Source organism: Myotis brandtii, unplaced genomic scaffold (assembly GCF_000412655.1).
Source record: "Myotis brandtii unplaced genomic scaffold, ASM41265v1 scaffold134, whole genome shotgun sequence".
NCBI classification, from domain to species: Eukaryota; Metazoa; Chordata; class Mammalia; order Chiroptera; family Vespertilionidae; genus Myotis; species Myotis brandtii.
The window spans coordinates 689,728-708,283 of record NW_005354756.1 but is presented as its reverse complement, the minus strand read 5'-3'; the positions used below and the strand labels follow the sequence as shown (position 1 = coordinate 708,283).

The following is an 18,556-nucleotide window of genomic DNA, read 5'->3' as shown; positions in this document are numbered from 1 at the left end:
ATATATATATAAATGAATAAATATACCCGCATTTCTGGGTGTTTCTGGCAGAAGTGTTTTTAGGTTATATTATCCACCACCTTTTTGTAATTGGAAGTCTATATAAAAACGTTTTCAATTTTTAAACAAGAATGACACCCTCCTTGTACAAGGCATTTTCCAGCAGAGCCCAAGTCTCTAGGCTGAAGGTGTTCCTACTTGAAAGAGGGCCCCTATTTATGGGCTGAATTGTGTCTCTCCACCCCCCCCCCAAAAAAAATGTATTGAAGTCCTAACTCCTAGTACCAGTGAATATGACCTTATTTGGAAATAGCCTTTGTAGCAGTAATCCAGACGAAATGAGGTCATAATGGATTAAGGCATAACGGGTTAGGGTGGGCCTTCATCCAACGACTGGTGTGAAATCTGGTCACAGAGACGGAAGGAAGAAGCCCATGTAATCACGGAGGCAGAGACTGCATGAGGCTTCTGCAACACAGAGTGACGACGACTGCCGGCAACCACCAGAAGGTGCTAGAGAGGCACGGGAAGGATTCTTCCTTAGAGCCTGAGAGAGCGCGCGCCCTGCTGACACCCTGACTCCAGACTTCTGGCCTCCTGAACCGTGAGAGAACACATTTCTGTTGTTTTAGGGCAGTGTGTGGTCATTTGTTATGACAACCCTAGGAAAGTAATTCAACTCCTTAACTACAAAATAAGCTATGGTACTGCTCCCCTGTAAGGGAAAAAGTCTGTTTCCTCTGTGAAAACGGTGACTATTAAACGCAAAGACAAATGAGTAGAAGATTTTATACTCCACTTTTCAAAAAACTGAAAGGCCCAGAGTTTCATTTGAAGCCATGGACTTTTTTCCTAACAGAGAAAAGGCATGCTGTTTTCGGTCCAGCACGAAGCTCCCACAGAATGTCAGATTATCACAGCACAGTGGGGACGGTGGTCTCAGGCTTCCAGAGGAAGGAGTCACAGGCATGGCGGGCGCAGCTCAGGGTTGGCTCCTGAGCGCCCACTGCCCACACCGCAGGGTGAGAGCTGCACGTGCCTGCCACCTGGCACCCTCTTCGGGCCCCATCCCTTCTCACCTGACTCCACCACCGAGCCTGGAGTCAGGCCTGGACTTTTCCTTTTTGCTTTTCTGAGTCTGAGACTGAATTCCACTGAAAGGATCCCACCTTATCAGGTCAACTAAAAATTCACTGTTCAAGGGAGCAAAAGGCACTTGGGAGCAAAAGAAGGCCTAGATGGTAGCAAACAATGGTATACAATTATAACCACCCATTCTAATATTTCAAAACCTGCCTTGCCCTAATCCCTCCGTAGAATGGCTTTTTGCTCTGAGACCTAGAATAAGAAATGATAAAAACCGTGAGGATCAGGCCCTGTATCATATTTAATAATTATTTCTCTTGTTCCCTCATTAAGCTTCTTGAGGAGAGGGACTTATTTTTCATTGTCGGGCTCCTGGCACGGAACTAAATTTTTTAAATTTAAACGTTTTTCAAAAAGTTAAAAAATTTAAAAAGCAAAACCGGAAGGCAAGAACTCTTAAGTCTTTTTTCTTAATTTTTGGCTTTCTGACGCTCCGTTTTCTTCGCTGCCATTTTAATCTAGTATCGCTTCCCTCTTCACCTTTTTTCCAACCCCTGCATCCAGTGTAGAAAAATCTCCGATACGAGAGGCATGAAAACTGGTTGAAGGCAGATCTCCTGATGCCACTAACAGAAGCAGCAGGTGCAGCAGCAATGCTGAAGGCCCCCTTAACTCTATTGTGCACACACACAACTTCCGACCACTGTCTGATGCTAGATCTACTTTTTAAAAAAATGTTTTTATTGATTTTTAGAGAGAAAGGAAGGGAGAGGGATGGAGAGAAACAATGGTGAGGGAGAAACATCATGGATCGGCTGCCTCCTGCACACCCCCTTCTGAGGATCGAGCCCACAACCCAGGCATGTGTCCTGATTGGAATATATATATAAATGAATAAATATACCCGCATTTCTGGGTGTTTCTGGCAGAAGTGTTTTTAGGTTATATTATCCACCACCTTTTTGTAATTGGAAGTCTATATAAAAACGTTTTCAATTTTTAAACAAGAATGACACCCTCCTTGTACAAGGCATTTTCCAGCAGAGCCCAAGTCTCTAGGCTGAAGGTGTTCCTACTTGAAAGAGGGCCCCTATTTATGGGCTGAATTGTGTCTCTCCACCCCCCCCCCAAAAAAAATGTATTGAAGTCCTAACTCCTAGTACCAGTGAATATGACCTTATTTGGAAATAGCCTTTGTAGCAGTAATCCAGACGAAATGAGGTCATAATGGATTAAGGCATAACGGGTTAGGGTGGGCCTTCATCCAACGACTGGTGTGAAATCTGGTCACAGAGACGGAAGGAAGAAGCCCATGTAATCACGGAGGCAGAGACTGCATGAGGCTTCTGCAACACAGAGTGACGACGACTGCCGGCAACCACCAGAAGGTGCTAGAGAGGCACGGGAAGGATTCTTCCTTAGAGCCTGAGAGAGCGCGCGCCCTGCTGACACCCTGACTCCAGACTTCTGGCCTCCTGAACCGTGAGAGAACACATTTCTGTTGTTTTAGGGCAGTGTGTGGTCATTTGTTATGACAACCCTAGGAAAGTAATTCAACTCCTTAACTACAAAATAAGCTATGGTACTGCTCCCCTGTAAGGGAAAAAGTCTGTTTCCTCTGTGAAAACGGTGACTATTAAACGCAAAGACAAATGAGTAGAAGATTTTATACTCCACTTTTCAAAAAACTGAAAGGCCCAGAGTTTCATTTGAAGCCATGGACTTTTTTCCTAACAGAGAAAAGGCATGCTGTTTTCGGTCCAGCACGAAGCTCCCACAGAATGTCAGATTATCACAGCACAGTGGGGACGGTGGTCTCAGGCTTCCAGAGGAAGGAGTCACAGGCATGGCGGGCGCAGCTCAGGGTTGGCTCCTGAGCGCCCACTGCCCATACCGCAGGGTGACAGCTGCACGTGCCTGCCACCTGGCACCCTCTTCGGGCCCCATCCCTTCTCACCTGACTCCACCACCGAGCCTGGAGTCAGGCCTGGACTTTTCCTTTTTGCTTTTCTGAGTCTGAGACTGAATTCCACTGAAAGGATCCCACCTTATCAGGTCAACTAAAAATTCACTGTTCAAGGGAGCAAAAGGCACTTGGGAGCAAAAGAAGGCCTAGATGGTAGCAAACAATGGTATACAATTATAACCACCCATTCTAATATTTCAAAACCTGCCTTGCCCTGATCCCTCCGTAGAATGGCTTTTTGCTCTGAGACCTAGAATAAGAAATGATAAAAACCGTGAGGATCAGGCCCTGTATCATATTTAATAATTATTTCTCTTGTTCCCTCATTATACTTTAAGCTCCTTGAGGAGAGGGACTTAATTTTTCATTGTCAGGCTCCTGGCACGTAACTAAATTTTTTAAATTTAAACGTTTTTCAAAAAGTTAAAAAATTTAAAAAGCAAAACCGGAAGGCAAGAACTCTTAAGTCTTTTTTCTTAATTTTTGGCTTTCTGACGCTCCGTTTTCTTCGCTGCCATTTTAATCTAGTATCTCTTCCCTCTTTACCTTTTTTCCACCCCTGCATCCAGTGTAGAAAAATCTCCGATACGAGAGGCATGAAAACTGGTTGAAGGCAGATCTCCTGATGCCACTAACAGAAGCAGCAGGTGCAGCAGCAATGCTGAAGGCCCCCTTAACTCTATTGTGCACACACACAACTTCCGACCACTGTCTGATGCTAGATCTACTTTTTAAAAAAATGTTTTTATTGATTTTTAGAGAGAAAGGAAGGGAGAGGGATGGAGAGAAACAATGGTGAGGGAGAAACATCATGGATCGGCTGCCTCCTGCACACCCCCTTCTGAGGATCGAGCCCACAACCCAGGCATGTGTCCTGATTGGAAATCGAACCATAATCTCTCGGTTTCTGGGTCGACACCCAACCACTGAACCACACCGGCCAGGCTAGGTCTCCTTTTAACATGCCATGTGATCTGCACAACGTTACCTGAACATATGACAGAAGTAGCCCCGGCTTTGCTGATGTTCTGGGAAAGTGAACATGCTTGCTTACTGTATACTGAAGTCACGTCCTTGTGCAGAACCTCGACCTGGATACTGGGCCAGTCGCAAGGCTAAAGTCTTGAGCCGTCTCCTGACTTCCAGAAACTCTTGGGTGTGGTAGAAGTCAGTGGAGGCCGAGAGGGGCAGTCCATCCCTCACCCTTACCACACAGGCAAAGAGGATCATGGACATGGTCCGCAAGAGAAGTCATGAGGACACCTGAGGGAAGCAAGGTCACCTTGTTACTGAGGACCAGACGACGGTGCCAGAGACCCCCTGTCCTCGAAATGCGCGCTCCATTTCACCCTCACCCCCCATCATGGCGAATGTTGCTTCTCTTATTATTTCCCTGGTCTCTATGGCTGTCACTCCCAATTTTCCTCCCTCTATTATCCTCCGTGCCTCCTCTTTTCTTATAAGCCTCCTGTTCCTTTTCTCTAATGAATCTCTCCCTTTCCAAAATTAAACCAACCAGGATGAGGTGGAAAGGAACAGAGAAGCAAGGAGGCAGGGGCAGAGGGCTCAGGAGCAACAGCAATGACAATGGGTAGCTGGACACAGGTAGCAAGATGACGCCAAAGGGGAAGGATATGCCTGATGCTGAAGAGCAGGCATGGGGTCCAGGGACCGGTGCATTTCAGGTCACCCAGGGACGTAGGTGCTAAGCAGCTTAGGGATCCTAAGCATCTAACCTAAAGGAGGTAGAAAGGAGAGCAGAGGGCAAAGATGGAGCTGAGAGAGCAGTGGGTAGCTGGACACAGGTAGCAAGATGACGCCAAAGGGGAAGGATATGCCTGATGCTGAAGAGCAGGCATGGGGTCCAGGGACCGGTGCATTTCAGGTCACCCAGGGACGTAGGTGCTAAGCAGCTTAGGGATCCTAAGCATCTAACCTAAAGGAGGTAGAAAGGAGAGCAGAGGGCAAAGATGGAGCTGAGAGAGTACATACAGCAGGTCCTCCTGAATTTCTGCAAATTTTTGATACAGGGCCAGTCTTCAAAATGATGACTGAGCGCCTACAGATGGTTAACAGAAATCACTTAGCGAATTGTATTACAGGAAGATACGCAACATTTGGCCTTGATATGTGAACACCATTAAGAAACAAAGGAAACAGATTCTGAGCCCTCGTGGTGCCTTTGGCAAATTAGAACAAGGTACTTCCCCGGTCGAAGCAGCCCGGGCCAGTTCTGCTGACAGAGCCTGGCTGGGTTTTAGCCCCATCTGTTAACTCCGCAGGTGCTTGTACAGGGCATCGCGCGCACATCTGCACGGCAGCCCCGCAACCCGGGGTTAGTGAGGCGGCCACGGCAGCTTGAACAGGTCTTTCCACTCCCCCACACATCCCGTCTCACAGATCCTGTTTTCGAGAGGATGTGAATAGGTTCACACACTGGTGGGCTTTTCTTCCAAGGAACTCTAGACACGTAACCTTTTCGGCACCTCAGTTCCTGGGAGCGGTAGGAAAGGGGAGCCCCCAGGATGTACACCACTCTTGTCACTTCTGGGCCTATTCTTCGTCTATATCTGCCACTTTTCTGACCTCCCCATATCCAAACCCACATCAAGGCCTGTCTCCAATCCACCCTTTCCATGCGACCTTCTCAGACTGAGGTACGACTCGATCTGATAAAATATTTTAATCTGCCTCCCCCATTTCCTAAATCCTCTTCTCAGCTCTATTTATAAACTGCTCGTGTCACAGAGAATCCCTTTTCTACCAGCAAAAACGTTGTGCCTAGCTAGAGGCCACCCTGGTTCCCCAAGTTTTTTAATTTTTCCTCTCCCCTTTATCCTTAACCCTCTCCCGGAGAAATGACCAGGCTTGGCGAAATGGTAACTTAAACAAGCAAAACAAGTCGCATTTGGCACACTAATATTCACACACAAGTTTTCACCGTAAGGCGTACTGCCTAATCCTCATATACACAATACAGAAAACAAAACCGAGTCATGTCACCCTTACTGAATTCGCTCTCAGTCACAGGACTTAAGATTTGTAGATCATGAAGGCGCCTCTGTTCCACTTTGCTTGGGGATGGGGTGGGGAGGAGGGTAGAGGTCAACTGTCAATTGTTAAGAGCTCAGGAAAAGGAGGGGACTGAAAGTGATGGCAACGAATATTATACACCAGGCGCCGTGCTAGAAACTCTTCCATTGATAATGTTATTTAGTGCTCATGACTACGAAGTAGGCATAATCTGCACTGGACGGGTGTGAATAGTGTAGCTGCAAGGCTCAAGTGGTAGGGCCAGGATTCAAACCCAGATTTTATTACTCAAAATACTCGAAAGCCTATAATCTTTCCACTACACTATTGCTTCTCAAATCCAATCTTTGGTATTACCGCTACTCCATCTCTCTAAAACAATTCCTTCCCCTAGGGGCACTGAAACTCAAAACTAATCACAGACCTGTTCGTAGGCACCTGTTGCAATGGCTCCTTATTGTATTACTTTATTCTTTCTGACCATGTCGCAAATGTCACCAATTACTCTTCAACACTCGTGATATTCTTTTTGTGGCTTTGGTTTCTCCAATCCTAATTCTCCCCCGGGGTGCTTTCTCTCTCTGGCTCTGGAGGTCCAGATGTAAGCTTAACAATGGACACACAAGTACACCACCTCCTCCTACACCCGGTGTTCAGAAAAGCTGGTCCAGTACAGCCATGATCTGATAAACCAAATCTTACAAGATCTGCAGGCCAAGGGAAGTCTGCTGTTAAAACTAAACGATACTCCTGGCATGAGTTTCGTGGATAATTAAGGAAATAATCGCCCGCCCTCTCTTTTGGACACACCCATCTCCTCCCACCGGAAGCGGCGCTCGGTGCGCATCTGACAGCTGACAGTTCTGCAGGTGCGCGCCTGGGAGGGTCCCAGTCTGGAGAGCGGCGGGCACCAGGAAGGGAGACCGCAGCCTCCCTCCGCGCCGCCGAGCCACCCGCCGCTTCGTCCGCTACCTTAGCCCCCAGGGCAGACCCAGCCCAGGTCACTGGCAGCCCAGGCGCAGGTAGGGGACAGTGCGCATGCGCGCGTCTTCAACTCCCATTCGCTGCTGCTAAGCAACACTCACACCCGAACCGACCAATCCTGGCGTGACTCCGCCGCCCTTCCCGGCAGGGTTAAGAATGAAGTCGTTCTTAAAGGGCCACAACACACAGGCAGAGGGGGCGTGGCTGGGCGCGCGCCTCCCAGCTCTCTTCCCTTTCCCCGCGCTCACCCGCAGGGTCCGAGGTCCAGGCCTGTATTTCTCGCGCCGGGAAGTGGCAGGAGGCCTCACGGTCTAAGCTCGATTCCTGCCGGAGTAGCAAACAGCACTGACACGCCGAGGCGAGGGTTCCGGGCGTGGGTTCCGACGTCCGCACGGCTGGGCGGCCGGCCCGAGATAGGCAAACCAAAGAGCACAGCCTCCTGCCAGCCTGGAAGAGATGCCAAAGTCTAGGGACACACCCCGGGCCGGGTCGGAGGCTCTCACAGATGGGCTCCAGGGAGACTGGGCAGCAGAGTTCACCCATTTATTCTTTCAAACAGTTCTGAGCACCTGCTGTGTGCCAGGCACTATGCTAGGCACTGCGCCCATGGCGAGGAACTCCTGACACTGAAAACTACGCGAAGAGAGGAGGGCAGAGTGAGAGCACCCATCAAGCAATTACATCACCCGTGTTTAGATACAAACCGAGATATGCGCTCTTCAGGGAGGAGCAAGCTTTTTTTTTTTTTTTTTTTTTTTTAGAGAGAATTTACAGCGTCTTCTGGCCTGGACTTTGTTGTCCGGTGATGCCTCTCTGAGAACGTGACACTGGCTTAGTAGCTACCAGGACAAAAAGGAGAAGAAGAGCGTTTCAGACAGAAGGGAACGGGATCCCGTAGGAAGGACTCTGTGTGCAAGGCAACGGGACTCCTTGAGGGATGACAAGAAGTTGGGGAGCACATGGGGAGTTAGTATGTAATAGGCACAGAATTTCAGTTGGACAAGATGACATATGGTGAAAATCGATGGTGGTGATAGTTGCACAACCATGTAAATGTACTAAGTGCCACTGAATTGTACATTTCAACATGGTTAGATGGTAAATTTAATGTTATGTCTATGTTGACACACACAAAAAAAAAGAGAGAGAAATTAAATTCTGACTTTAGAGAGTAAAGGAGTAAAGTGAGAGCCACTAGAGCAGTGGTTCTGAACCTTCTGGCCCTTTAAATACAGTTCCTCATGTTGTGACCCAACCATAAAATTATTTTCGTTTCTACTTCATAACTGTAATGTTGCTACTGTTATGAATCGTAATGTAAATATCTGATATGCAGGATGGTCTTAGGCGACCCCTGTGAAAGGGTCGTTCGACCGCCAAAGGGGTCGCGACCCACAGGTTGAGAACCGCTGCACTAGAGAGACTAGAAGAGGTAAGACCAGGTAGGATCTTGTAGGCCATGGTAGACAGTTTAGGGCAGTGAAATACTGAACAGGTTTGCATTTTGTAAAAATCACTTTGGCTGCTTGACGTTACGACCCAAATGGAAGCTGTGGTCACACCAGGTGGGAAGCCAATGCAGTCATCTGGGTAAGAGAGGATGAAGCTGGAGCTTGGACCAGAGCGACGCTGATGAGGAAGAGAATTAGGCAGCGTGCAGAGAAGTGTATGAGCAAAATCAACAGGACGTGGTGACGAACTGGATGTGAAAGGGTGACAAGGTCGGTTCAAGAATGATGCCACTGTTCAGCCTTGAGGGAATGGGTGGGTGGTGGAGGGACTCATAGATATGGGGAAAGATCTGATTTTGGAGAGAAGATTGGTCCTCAGTTCCATCTTAGACAAGCTGAATTTGAGTCACCTCTGAGACTCCTAATTGGGATGTCAATGCTGTCAATTGAGTATACAGGTTGCAGTTCAATGTAAAAAAACAAACACAAAAAACAAGAGAGAGTAATGATAGAGTCCAAGTCGACCTCCAGGGGACCCTGCCCCCTGGTACTCATGCCTTGTGTAAACCTCATAAAGCATTATTATTGCCCAAAGAACAAACAGTATATATATATGTGTTTGTCCCTCCGCAAATCATAAAGCTCAGCAGTGTTTTCCTTGACCCTGCGGGGATTTGGCTTGGGAGGGGACAGTGCCCAGGGTTCCCCTCCAGGCGCAAACTGGAGGCACGAGACTGATGTGGGAAGAGGAGTGGACTTGGCCAAGCCAGCTTCCTGGGTTCCAGCCCCGATCCTCGAGTGACCCAGGCGCTGTGCTCCTGCCTACAGACTACAGAGGGTTAAAAAGCCAGCGCTGATGCCGGGCCCGCCCCAAGCTCGCTTCCCAGACTGCGCAACCGCGAAGGATCCGCCGGCAACAGCTGGACACCCCCTGGTACTCATGCCTTGTGTAAACCTCATAAAGCATTATTATTGCCCAAAGAACAAACAGTATATATATATGTGTTTGTCCCTCCGCAAATCATAAAGCTCAGCAGTGTTTTCCTTGGCCCTGCGGGCATTTGGTTTGGGAGGAGACAGTGCCCAGGGTTCCCTCCAGGCGCAAACTGGAGGCACGGGAGTAATGTGGGAAGAGGAGTGGACTTGGCCGAGCCAGCTTCCTGGGTTCCAGCCCAGATTCTCGATTCTCAGACCCAGGTGCGGTGCTCCTGCCTACAGACTACAGAGGGTTAAAAAGCCAGCGCTGATGCCGGGCCCCGCCCCAAGCTCGCTTCCCAGACTGCGCAACCGCGAAGGATCCGCCGGCAACAGCTGGACAGTCTTGCGTGTCCAATCACAGACGACGCTCCGCCTGTTCCCGCCTTCTAAGCGGGAGGACCAATCAACATCAAGAGCTAACCCCGACCTTCCCAGGGTCCCTGCCACGGAGTGTGTGGAGCTGCTGGTTGGCTCTGCTCTAGCGGCGCGGGGGTTTCCGGGGCCTGGGACCCGGTTTCGACCTGGCTTCCCGGGATGTCGGTGGCTTTCGTACCGGACTGGCTGCGAGGCAAGGCGCAAGTCAATCAGGAGACCATCCAGCGGGTGAGCGCTAACGCGGACCGAGGGGAGGGGTTTTTCAGCCGAGGACCGGAAAGGGCCGCCGGTGCGGGAAGCTTCCTTGGGTGGCGGCATCCCCGCCGACACCCGGGTGTTGACTCTGGGGTCGGGGTGAGAGGGAAACCAAGTCAGCAGAGGCGCCGGGGCAGGACAGCCTGGCACGGGGCTGTGAGGCCGTGGGCAGGTTCCTTCACGCCGTGGTGTCGTGTGGCACTGACCCCTCCTCTGATCTTGCAGCTCCTGGAGGAGAATGACCAGCTGATCCGCTGTATCGTGGAGTATCAGAACAAAGGCCGGGCGAACGAGTGCGTCCAGTAAGTCCCCAGCTCCCTCCCCTTACTTTTTAAAAAATATATATTTTTATTGATTTCAGAGGGGGAGAGAGGGAGTTAGAAACATCAATGAATGAGAGAGAATCATGGATCGGCTGCCTCCCGCACGCCCCCTAGTGGGGATCAAGCCCACAACCCGGGCATGTGCCCTTGACCGGAATCGAACCCGGGACCCTTCAGTCCGCAGGTGGATGCTTTATCCACTGAGCCAAACCGGCCAGGCCCCTCCCCTTACTTTTGAGTGGCGTGGAAGCCTGTGTGGTGACACAGCCGCTGTCACGAGCTCTTCCGGGGAGGATCAGAGCGGTGGCCTGCCTGCCCAGCACCGTGGGACTGCACCCTGTGAAGCCTGGAGTCAGAGGTGGCATCCGCTTCAAAACCTGAGTTATGCTCATGGCAAAGCCTTCGTCACCCGAAGCCATGCCAGCTGCTGACAACGGGGATGGGGAGGGAAGCACATGGGAAGGTGGTCTTGGGAGATGATCCTGGCGGCTGCTTTCTCTTTCCTGTTTTTAGGGTGCGTGTATTAAAGCCGGGAACAGTGACACAAGGAAGGGCTTAGGGTGGAAGAAGCTGCAGGAGAGAGCCTGGGCGGGGCTGCTGTGGCTCCCTGGAAAGTCAGAGAAAAGGGGCCTTGGAGACAGATTCCGGGGCTGGCCTGGGGTGAGCTGCCACTGCCCGTTGCTCCCGTGATTGCAAGTCTCTTGGGGACCCTTACAGTTTAGGAGAGGCAGCCTGAGAGGAAATAAAGGGGTAGCCGTGCTCCTGGGAGCGCGTGGTGGCGGCGGCGGCTGTCTTATCGTGGATCCCCGGCGGCTCACCCTTTTTCTGTTCAGTTGGGTGGGGTCAGACCATTTGGTTGCTAAGTTCCCTCCCATTTCCAACTTTGCAACGTTAACACACTAAGACCAATGAAAGATGTCTAAGTTAAGCCAGAGGTAAATTTTGTACAGTAATTTAATGTGCTCTAGTGAGAGAAAATAGTCTGTTTTCTAAATGTAGTCCAGGAATTATGCCGTTTATTATAGAGAAATACATTATTTCATTGTTACGGAAGTCATAGTTAAGAAAGACATACTCCCCCCCGCCCCCGCAAAAAAAAGAAATCACCTACAATCCTACACTGAACAGCTCAGTGGAATAGTAGAGATAATCCGTCTTTGGATAAGTTTTTACATTTGACTCTGGTATTTGGTCATTTGCTTTTTTGCAGTTTATAGTAAACACTCCCATTTTTCTATATGAGAAGGAGTTGCAAAGCATTCCATTTGGTGCAGTGATTCTCAGCCTCTGGGTAAGAAAGTTATCAAAGTCTCCTGGTGGGCTTTTTCACATTGCACCTGCCATGGCTCCTGCTTCCTAGTCTGACTTTTCTTCCTTGGTAGGGAGCTCGACTCCCTGACCGAGAATCGCTACAATAGGAAGCACACGTGGAGGTATTCCATCCCTGCTTTTAAGTTTGTTCAGGTATTTTGTAAGTCCCGCTGAGTACCAGGAACTGTCTTAGCTACTGGGGAATCAGGACCAAAACAGTAGCTCTGCAGGCGTGGAGCTTACCTTTTGTATAGCATGTGCCACAGAGAAATCTCATTTATTTGGCTACCATTGCAGATGCCAACCCAACCAGAGATCATATAATTAAGCACATGCTAATAACTCTTTGAATAAGAATAAAGTGTGGGTAAGTGGGGGGCAGGGTGCTGTGTTATACCAGGTATCTCTAATGTGACATTTGAGGAGATACCTGAGGTAAGGGAGCCAGCTGTGCAGTATGTGAGGCAGAGCATGAGGTGGAAAAGCCCCCAGGCTGGAGTGTGCTCCATGTCTTTAAATGTCAGCAAGGATGCCGCTGTAACCAGAACTCAGTGAGCAAAGGGAAAGTGGTAGAAGATGAGATCAGAGAGGCAACTAGAGGTCCCGATCTTGTAGGGCCTTGTGGGCCACGAGAAGGGCTCAGCTTTGCTCAGAATGAGATGGGAGCCTTTGAAAAGTACTAAACAGAGATAGGACATGATCTTAACTTAAATTGCACAGTGATCACTCAGGCTGTTATGTGTAGGGGTACAGAGATAGAGCACAGGGGCCAGTTTAGAAGTTTGGTTCAATACCATAGTCTAGAGAGGTGCCTATGGAAATAAGTGGATATATTTTCCTTGAAAGTGTTAAACAAGAAGGTGGCTAACACCGACTCATCAGTCAGTGGATGAGCCTTTCCACTAGAGTAGGTAAATTCTCTTCCAGTTGTTTGTTCATGTTCAGTAAAAACAAGACTAATTTTTGCCTGTTTTTCACCGTAGGTACCAGCATGTGCTACACAGAAATCTCATTTATTTGGCTACCATTGCAGATGCCAACCCAACCAGTCCTTCAAAAGTGATGGAATAATCTTCCAGGTGGCTGTTGTGAGGAATTGAAAGTAATCCAGTCCTTCAAAAGTGATGGAATAATCTTCCAGGTGGCTGTTGTGAGGAGTAATCGAAAGTAATACATTTCCTATGAAACAGGCAGGATCTTTACCAACTCCACTGCTGAAAACATGAAGGAAATCTCTGTGTCTCTTTTAAGTGTGAAAATGTGAAGAACTAAAATAACTGTATTTCCATGTAAATATTTATTTTAATAATTAAGCAGATTCCCTCAAGTTGCCTCCAGATGTTTTCTTTCTTGAAATAGGTGTGTTTGGACAACAAAGATGTCATGAGGTTCTTCAAGCCTGAAGAGGAACCTGAGCAGGTGCTTGGCGATCAGGAGGAATTGGTGAGATTCCCGACTGAGACCCTGCCAGTGGAACATGTAACTGTGTTCTCCTTTCTACTAGTTTGTAGTTCTGGACCCCCTGGCCGCTCTGGTCAGGTTGCTTGGAAATAAAGCTTGCCTTTCCACAAAAGACTGATACGGAGGTATAGAAATTTTCATGTAATAAGTGTTCCATTTGGTTTTCCAGGAAAACTGTAAGAACTTAAAAATATATGTAACACCCTGGCCAGTTCTGCTCGGTGGTATGAGCTGAGTGTAGTGAACGGGGGGGAACTTAGCTAGGCCTGTTTGCTCCGTGTCCCTTGTCTTCAGAGATAAGGATGCTCCTTTGGGAATAGGGAGTGCACCCCTCATAGGAGATATAAATAACAAGGAACCTGATATGTGATCATCAGGGGAACTGGTGGTGCAGGCAGAAGCAACAGCTATGCAAGGACCCTTCATTCCAACCATTGTTATTTGTCTTGTCAGTCCATTTATAGAGCAGTATGCACATATGTGGTCATCAATTCAAGTATAACATGTCCTCATTTGACCAGGCCTGTGCTGGGCTCCACAAAAAATGAGTTAGGATCCTATCTGACAGGAAGTGTTTGTTGTAGTAGGTTTTTCATATGAATTTAATGAGATTCAAACTCCCCCCTGGAGAGAGTGAAGCAGCAGACATTTATGAAAACAGCCATGCTTTAAAACAAGTCAGTGGCAAAAAAAAAAAAAAGCCACTTACCTAAAAGGCTAAAAGATGGGTGCTGTATCCACAATTATGGTGACTTCTTACTTTGAAGCCATTGCCCCAATGGCCATCTCTGTGTGGCCACACACCATTCCTTTCTCTTGGTTACTGGTTCTACCCTAAGCTGATCAATCATGATATCTACCCATTGCCATGGCCATCAGGAGATGGGGTATGAAGCTCATCAAGCCAACCAGAATGTCCCCAGGACTTTTGCTCACTGGTGCTGGCAGGAAAAATGCTTTCCCTTCAGATTGCCAGACTATAACGATGTATGCTTAAAGATACCATGGCTAAGTTCCCTGTTCCACCTGGAGAAAGCCAATCTGATTTTGACGAATATAATGAGGATGTCATTTTAGCAACATACTCCTTTTTATTTACCCCATGAAATGGTCTACTAATTTTCCACACAAAAAATCTAGAATTTCAAAACATGTGTTTCCAAATTTTCAATATATAGATTTTGTTATCAAGTTCTGGTAATATTTTGTTTCTGCATCATGGGTCCCAAGATTCCCTCCAGTTTGATGGTTGGTTGGGAGGACTCACAGAACACAGCATATAAACCACAGCTATAGTTTATTAGCAAAATAATTCAAAGCTAACTCAGCAAAGGGAAAAGACACAGGACAAAGGCCACAGGAAACCAAGTTTAAACTTCCCTCCCAGTGGAGTGACACAGGGCAAGCTTACTTCAACCAGGGATGAACTGTGTGACCAGTGAGAACTGTCTACCAGGGAAGTTCATTACAGAGTCAGTACCCAAAATTTTTTAAACATTTTTTATTGATTTCATAGAGGAAGGGAGAGGGAGAGAGAGATAGAAACATCAATGATGAGATAGAATTATTGATCAGCTGCCTCCTGCACGCCCCACACTAGGATCAAACCCACAACCTGGGCATGGGCCCTGACGGAGAATTGAACCCTGACCTCCTGGTTCATAGGTCAACCCTCAGTCACTGAGCCACACCAGTGGGGCATTACCCAAAATATTTTATTAGAGGCTAGTCACATATGCATCTTCTGCCTAACACATACCTAAATCCCAGATTCCCCAAAGGAAAGCAGGTGTTCAGCAAAAATCATAGTGTTTACACAAATAGCTTAGGCATAGTGAGGCACTCTTATCATATAATGAACACTTTCTATAATTGTAGGAAATTGATTACCATTCAAGTTCCCAGATTCCACTCAAAGGCCAACCTTGTAAGCAGGTCTTTCTAAAGACAGTAGCCTTAGCCGATCAGTGATTCTTTCTCATCATTGATGTTTCTATCTCTCTCTTCCTCTCTGAAATCAATAAAAATATATTTAAAATAAAGAAAAAGACAGCAGCCTTGCCCTGTTGTTGTGGCTCAGTGGATTGAGCATCATTCCCATGAACCAAGAGGTTGATGGTTCGATTCCCAGTTAGGACATGGCTCCACCCTCCAGTTGTGGGGCGTGCAGGAGGCAGCAGATTAATGATTCTCGCTCATCATTGATGTTTCTCTCTCCCTCCCTGAAACCAGTAAAAAAATATTTTTTAAAAATTTTAAATAGTATGAGCAAATAAGGTAGAATTGTGTCTGTACCTTCTCACAGGATTCCTTTTCTCTCCTTTCCTTCACCTCTTTTCTCCCTTCCCTAAGTTATAAAAATGTAAAAGTGACTTTGGGGCGAGGTTGGAGCAGGGATTCCTGCTCGAGGCTGCATTGTGTATTACAGAGGATATGATGCAAAAAAGAAAACAGGCTATAAAAGCTCTGTGGGCTTAAACCTCAAGGACTTAATTCACACAACTGGCTCGAAGCTGTCAACAGCAAAACCTCGCGATATCCGGTGATGCGCGGAAGCTCCCAGCCCTCAGCAAGGAACCAGAGGAAGTGAGAGCGCAGGCGTGTCCAGGGCTCCCAGATTGGGCGACTGATTCCAGTAGAGAAAAGGGGCGGGACAAAAAAAAGGACCAGTTCAGTAATAGGAGCGCCGGACCGGAGGCTTCTCCAGAGCTCCCGGACACGCCCACGTGTGCTCCTTTCCGGTCAAGACCCTCTCCGAGTCTGCGCTCTCGCGGTATTTGTCCAGACTCTCGCGGGGTTTAGCGTGGCACTGGGAGGCTGGGCTGGGGGAAGGGGGTGGTGGTCCGTTATCGGCGTTGGGTTTCGGCCGCTGTAACCGCGCTTTCTCCTCTGTGCACGGGGAGCTGCTCAGGCTGGAGGCCAGCCAGGTGAAGAGCTTGCCCGCTTGAGTGTGTGTGCCGTGTGGGAGCCAGGAGGCCTGGGGCGGGAGGGGGCGCAGTCTCACCCTCTCGCACGGTCGCGACAGGCTGGCGCGGGGCGACTGAGGCTCGGGCTCCGCCCCCGCCCCGGCTCCCGACCTGTCCGGACCCGACCGCTTTCCCCCCCCTCTCTCTCCCAGCTCTTTCCGCCGCCTCGGTAGCGATGGGGGCGCAGGACCGGCCGCAGTGCCACTTTGACATCGAGATCAACCGGGAGCCGGGTGAGCCGGACACGGGGGAGCCCTGCTGGGGCCCGGGCTTATCTCGGGGAAGGGGAGGGGTCTACCCTCGTCGACTCTCCCCGAGCCTTTTTGGGAGCGGGTAGGCGGTCCACATTCCGTTTCTCCAGAGCCAGAATCGGGGCGGGGGGGGGGGGGGTTTTCTCCGGTACACCACTCCCACTCCTCGGAGTCCAGGCCTCGCCCCCCCTTCCCAAACTCCATGCCCCTTTGCACCCCCAGACTGAGTGTTCATGCCTGGCGCCAAGAAAAGGGGTGCATTCTTTTTGGGACCTTTTATCTGTTCCTAGGTGGCAAACACCTCCAGTTCGGATTTCAGTTATCTTGCTGTGAGCGGTGGTGTCTGGACTCCTACATGTTGTATTTCCCAATACTTGAATGCCATGAATAGGTTAGCCGGGCTCTGTTATTCCTTAAAGTATCTTTAGCCAGAATCTGTGGTTCCTGGGGAAACGGCCTGGGGAAGTCCTCTGGTTAAACCCAAGCATTCTGTACCAGCAGACTTGCAGCACGCATTCATGTTTTGCCTGCGTATTTTGTTGAAAATAAAGTATTTTCTTCTATCTAACGGGTGGTCGTTTCATTCTGAGTAGCAGCAGAGCGAGCAGTGTTTCAAGCTTGTTTTCTTGGCTTTTTTTTTTTAGTATCTGTAACAGAACTTTTAATGGCAGGCATAGATGCAGTCTTTGTGCGCCCTCTTTCTTGTTCAGTAGATTCTTGAGAGCCTCCTACTGTTCTAGACTGTGGGGATCTAGCGGTGAATAAAACAAAGGCCTCTCTTCCTTGTAGTTTTTAGCCTGTTGGGGGAAGACAGACAATAAAGCAGGAGAAAAAAAAATTGAGTGACTTGTACAGTAGGGGTCCTGTTTTAATAAGTTGGTCAGAAAAGGCCATTTTGAGGAGATGACAACTAAGCAGACATCTGGAGGAGATGGCATCTTGGAGAAGAACATTCCTGGTAGAGGGACAGTTTAATGCAAACGTCCTGAGGAGGGAATTTTAAGGACTTGCCTGTTTAAGGGACCTGGAGAAGTTCGGGGAGGACAGAGAGTAGCAGGAAATGGCGATAGGCCATAGTAAGGACTTTGACTCCGTAAGATAAGAAATTATTGAAGGGATTTGAGCAAAGGAATGATGTTATCTTGGACGTGTTGTTATATTCTCTCCTACTAGCTTTTGAGCCTTGATGGACCTTAATCCTTATTCTATAGTGAATCAAAGGGTCAGATAGTAGAACTTAACGTTTTTTATAAAGAATTAAAAATAGAACACTCCTGAAAAGTAGAAATAAAGGTTCTGTAGTCATGTAAAGTACCCCTTTTTCCGTACATGTTTATATCCTAGATTTGTAAATAACCTTTGTGGTGAAAAATGTCGAATATGTTTGGTAAATGTTGGATGAACTTCAGTCTCCAACATCCAAGGTAATTCATTATAATACCATCCTGGGAGAAGTGAGTAGCACCCTTGAGAAGACTGAATTATATATGAAACAGGGAATGCTTACATTGTTCTAGGTTGAAATCATAGGTAATCTGCAGTTTGATCTGGTCCAATCTCACGTAATACTTATCTAGCACTTTCAACTCAGTAAATTATCTATATAAATAGTAGGTACTTGATTTTTGCACAGCTTTTAAGGACCACTTCAGTTTGATGGATTCTGCTTTGTGGGATTTAACCATTAGTATATTGTCTTTGTCTCTGAGTACTTATTCAAGTAAAACTCTTGACTTCTTGTATAGTTAATAATTCACTTGATAGAAGTGCAAAGTAATATCTTTGATGGACTTTAAGCAAAGATCCTTGAAGAGTGGCCATAGTGTTCACTTTAATGAGATCAAGAAGTATTGATAAAAGTTTCATTTTTATTAGAGGGGGAAGCAGAGAGAGAGGGAAAAGGGGAAAGAGAGAAAGAGAAAGAGAGTGAAGGATTGGGAGAGGGAGGTGGATTGCCAATAAAAATTGAATTGAATACTGCACAGTATGCTTTTTCATTGCTATCAATGGAAAAGTGTATATTTTATAGCAATCAAATTAGAATTTTAAATCAAAAAGCCACCAGGTGAATGCAAGTGTATATCAAAAGAGGAAAAGTCTTTTTTTTTATATACAG

The 18,556-nt window shown here is 47.8% G+C and overlaps 3 protein-coding genes across 14 annotated transcripts in view; 2 read left to right on the top strand and 1 right to left on the bottom strand.

Moving 5' to 3' along the window:
* The window catches only part of SEC22C (SEC22 homolog C, vesicle trafficking protein), a 21,017-nt gene extending 12,698 nt beyond the window's left edge, over window positions 1-8,319 (bottom strand). The window contains exons 1-3 of one of the 5 annotated variants that reach the window (XM_014534903.1): window positions 6,987-7,309; window positions 5,897-5,907; window positions 4,107-4,314 (exon numbers count right to left, since the gene is read on the bottom strand). In XM_014534903.1, the coding sequence (XP_014390389.1) occupies window positions 4,107-4,288 (182 nt within the window). In that variant the 5' untranslated portion in view covers window positions 4,289-4,314; window positions 5,897-5,907; window positions 6,987-7,309. The other 4 variants (XM_014534901.1, XM_005860389.2, XM_014534902.1 and 1 more) reach the window with 4 other exon arrangements.
* Window positions 8,320-9,740: 1,421 nt separating this feature from the next.
* On the top strand, window positions 9,741-13,089 carry SS18L2 (synovial sarcoma translocation gene on chromosome 18-like 2). Its single transcript, XM_014534904.1, has 4 exons — window positions 9,741-10,101; window positions 10,354-10,430; window positions 12,746-12,841; window positions 12,904-13,089. The coding sequence occupies exons 1-3, from the start codon at window positions 10,033-10,035 to the stop codon at window positions 12,831-12,833; spliced, it is 234 nt and encodes a 77-aa protein (XP_014390390.1). The 5' UTR covers window positions 9,741-10,032; the 3' UTR covers window positions 12,834-12,841; window positions 12,904-13,089.
* A 2,647-nt stretch (window positions 13,090-15,736) lies between these two features.
* The window catches only part of NKTR (natural killer cell triggering receptor), a 38,290-nt gene continuing 35,470 nt past the window's right edge, over window positions 15,737-18,556 (top strand). For 4 of the 8 annotated variants that reach the window (XM_005860382.2, XM_014534894.1, XM_014534891.1 and 1 more), the window contains exons 1-2: window positions 16,005-16,150; window positions 16,342-16,422. In XM_005860382.2, coding sequence (XP_005860444.1) covers window positions 16,365-16,422 — 58 coding nt within the window. In that variant the 5' untranslated portion in view covers window positions 16,005-16,150; window positions 16,342-16,364. Of the gene's footprint in view, window positions 16,174-16,341; window positions 16,423-18,556 lie in introns of all 8 variants that reach the window. The other 4 variants (XM_005860386.2, XM_014534896.1, XM_005860383.2 and 1 more) reach the window with 3 other exon arrangements.

Bases quoted from the DNA above. Each gene is read 5' to 3' on its own strand.
- SS18L2 (XM_014534904.1), top strand. From the start codon at position 10,033: ATGTCGGTGGCTTTCGTACCGGACTGGCTGCGAGGCAAGGCGCAAGTC. The intron at 10,102-10,353 runs GTGAGCGCTAAC...CTGATCTTGCAG, and splicing joins ATCAGGAGACCATCCAGCGG to CTCCTGGAGGAGAATGACCA. The intron at 10,431-12,745 runs GTAAGTCCCCAG...TTTTCACCGTAG, and splicing joins CGGGCGAACGAGTGCGTCCA to GTACCAGCATGTGCTACACA.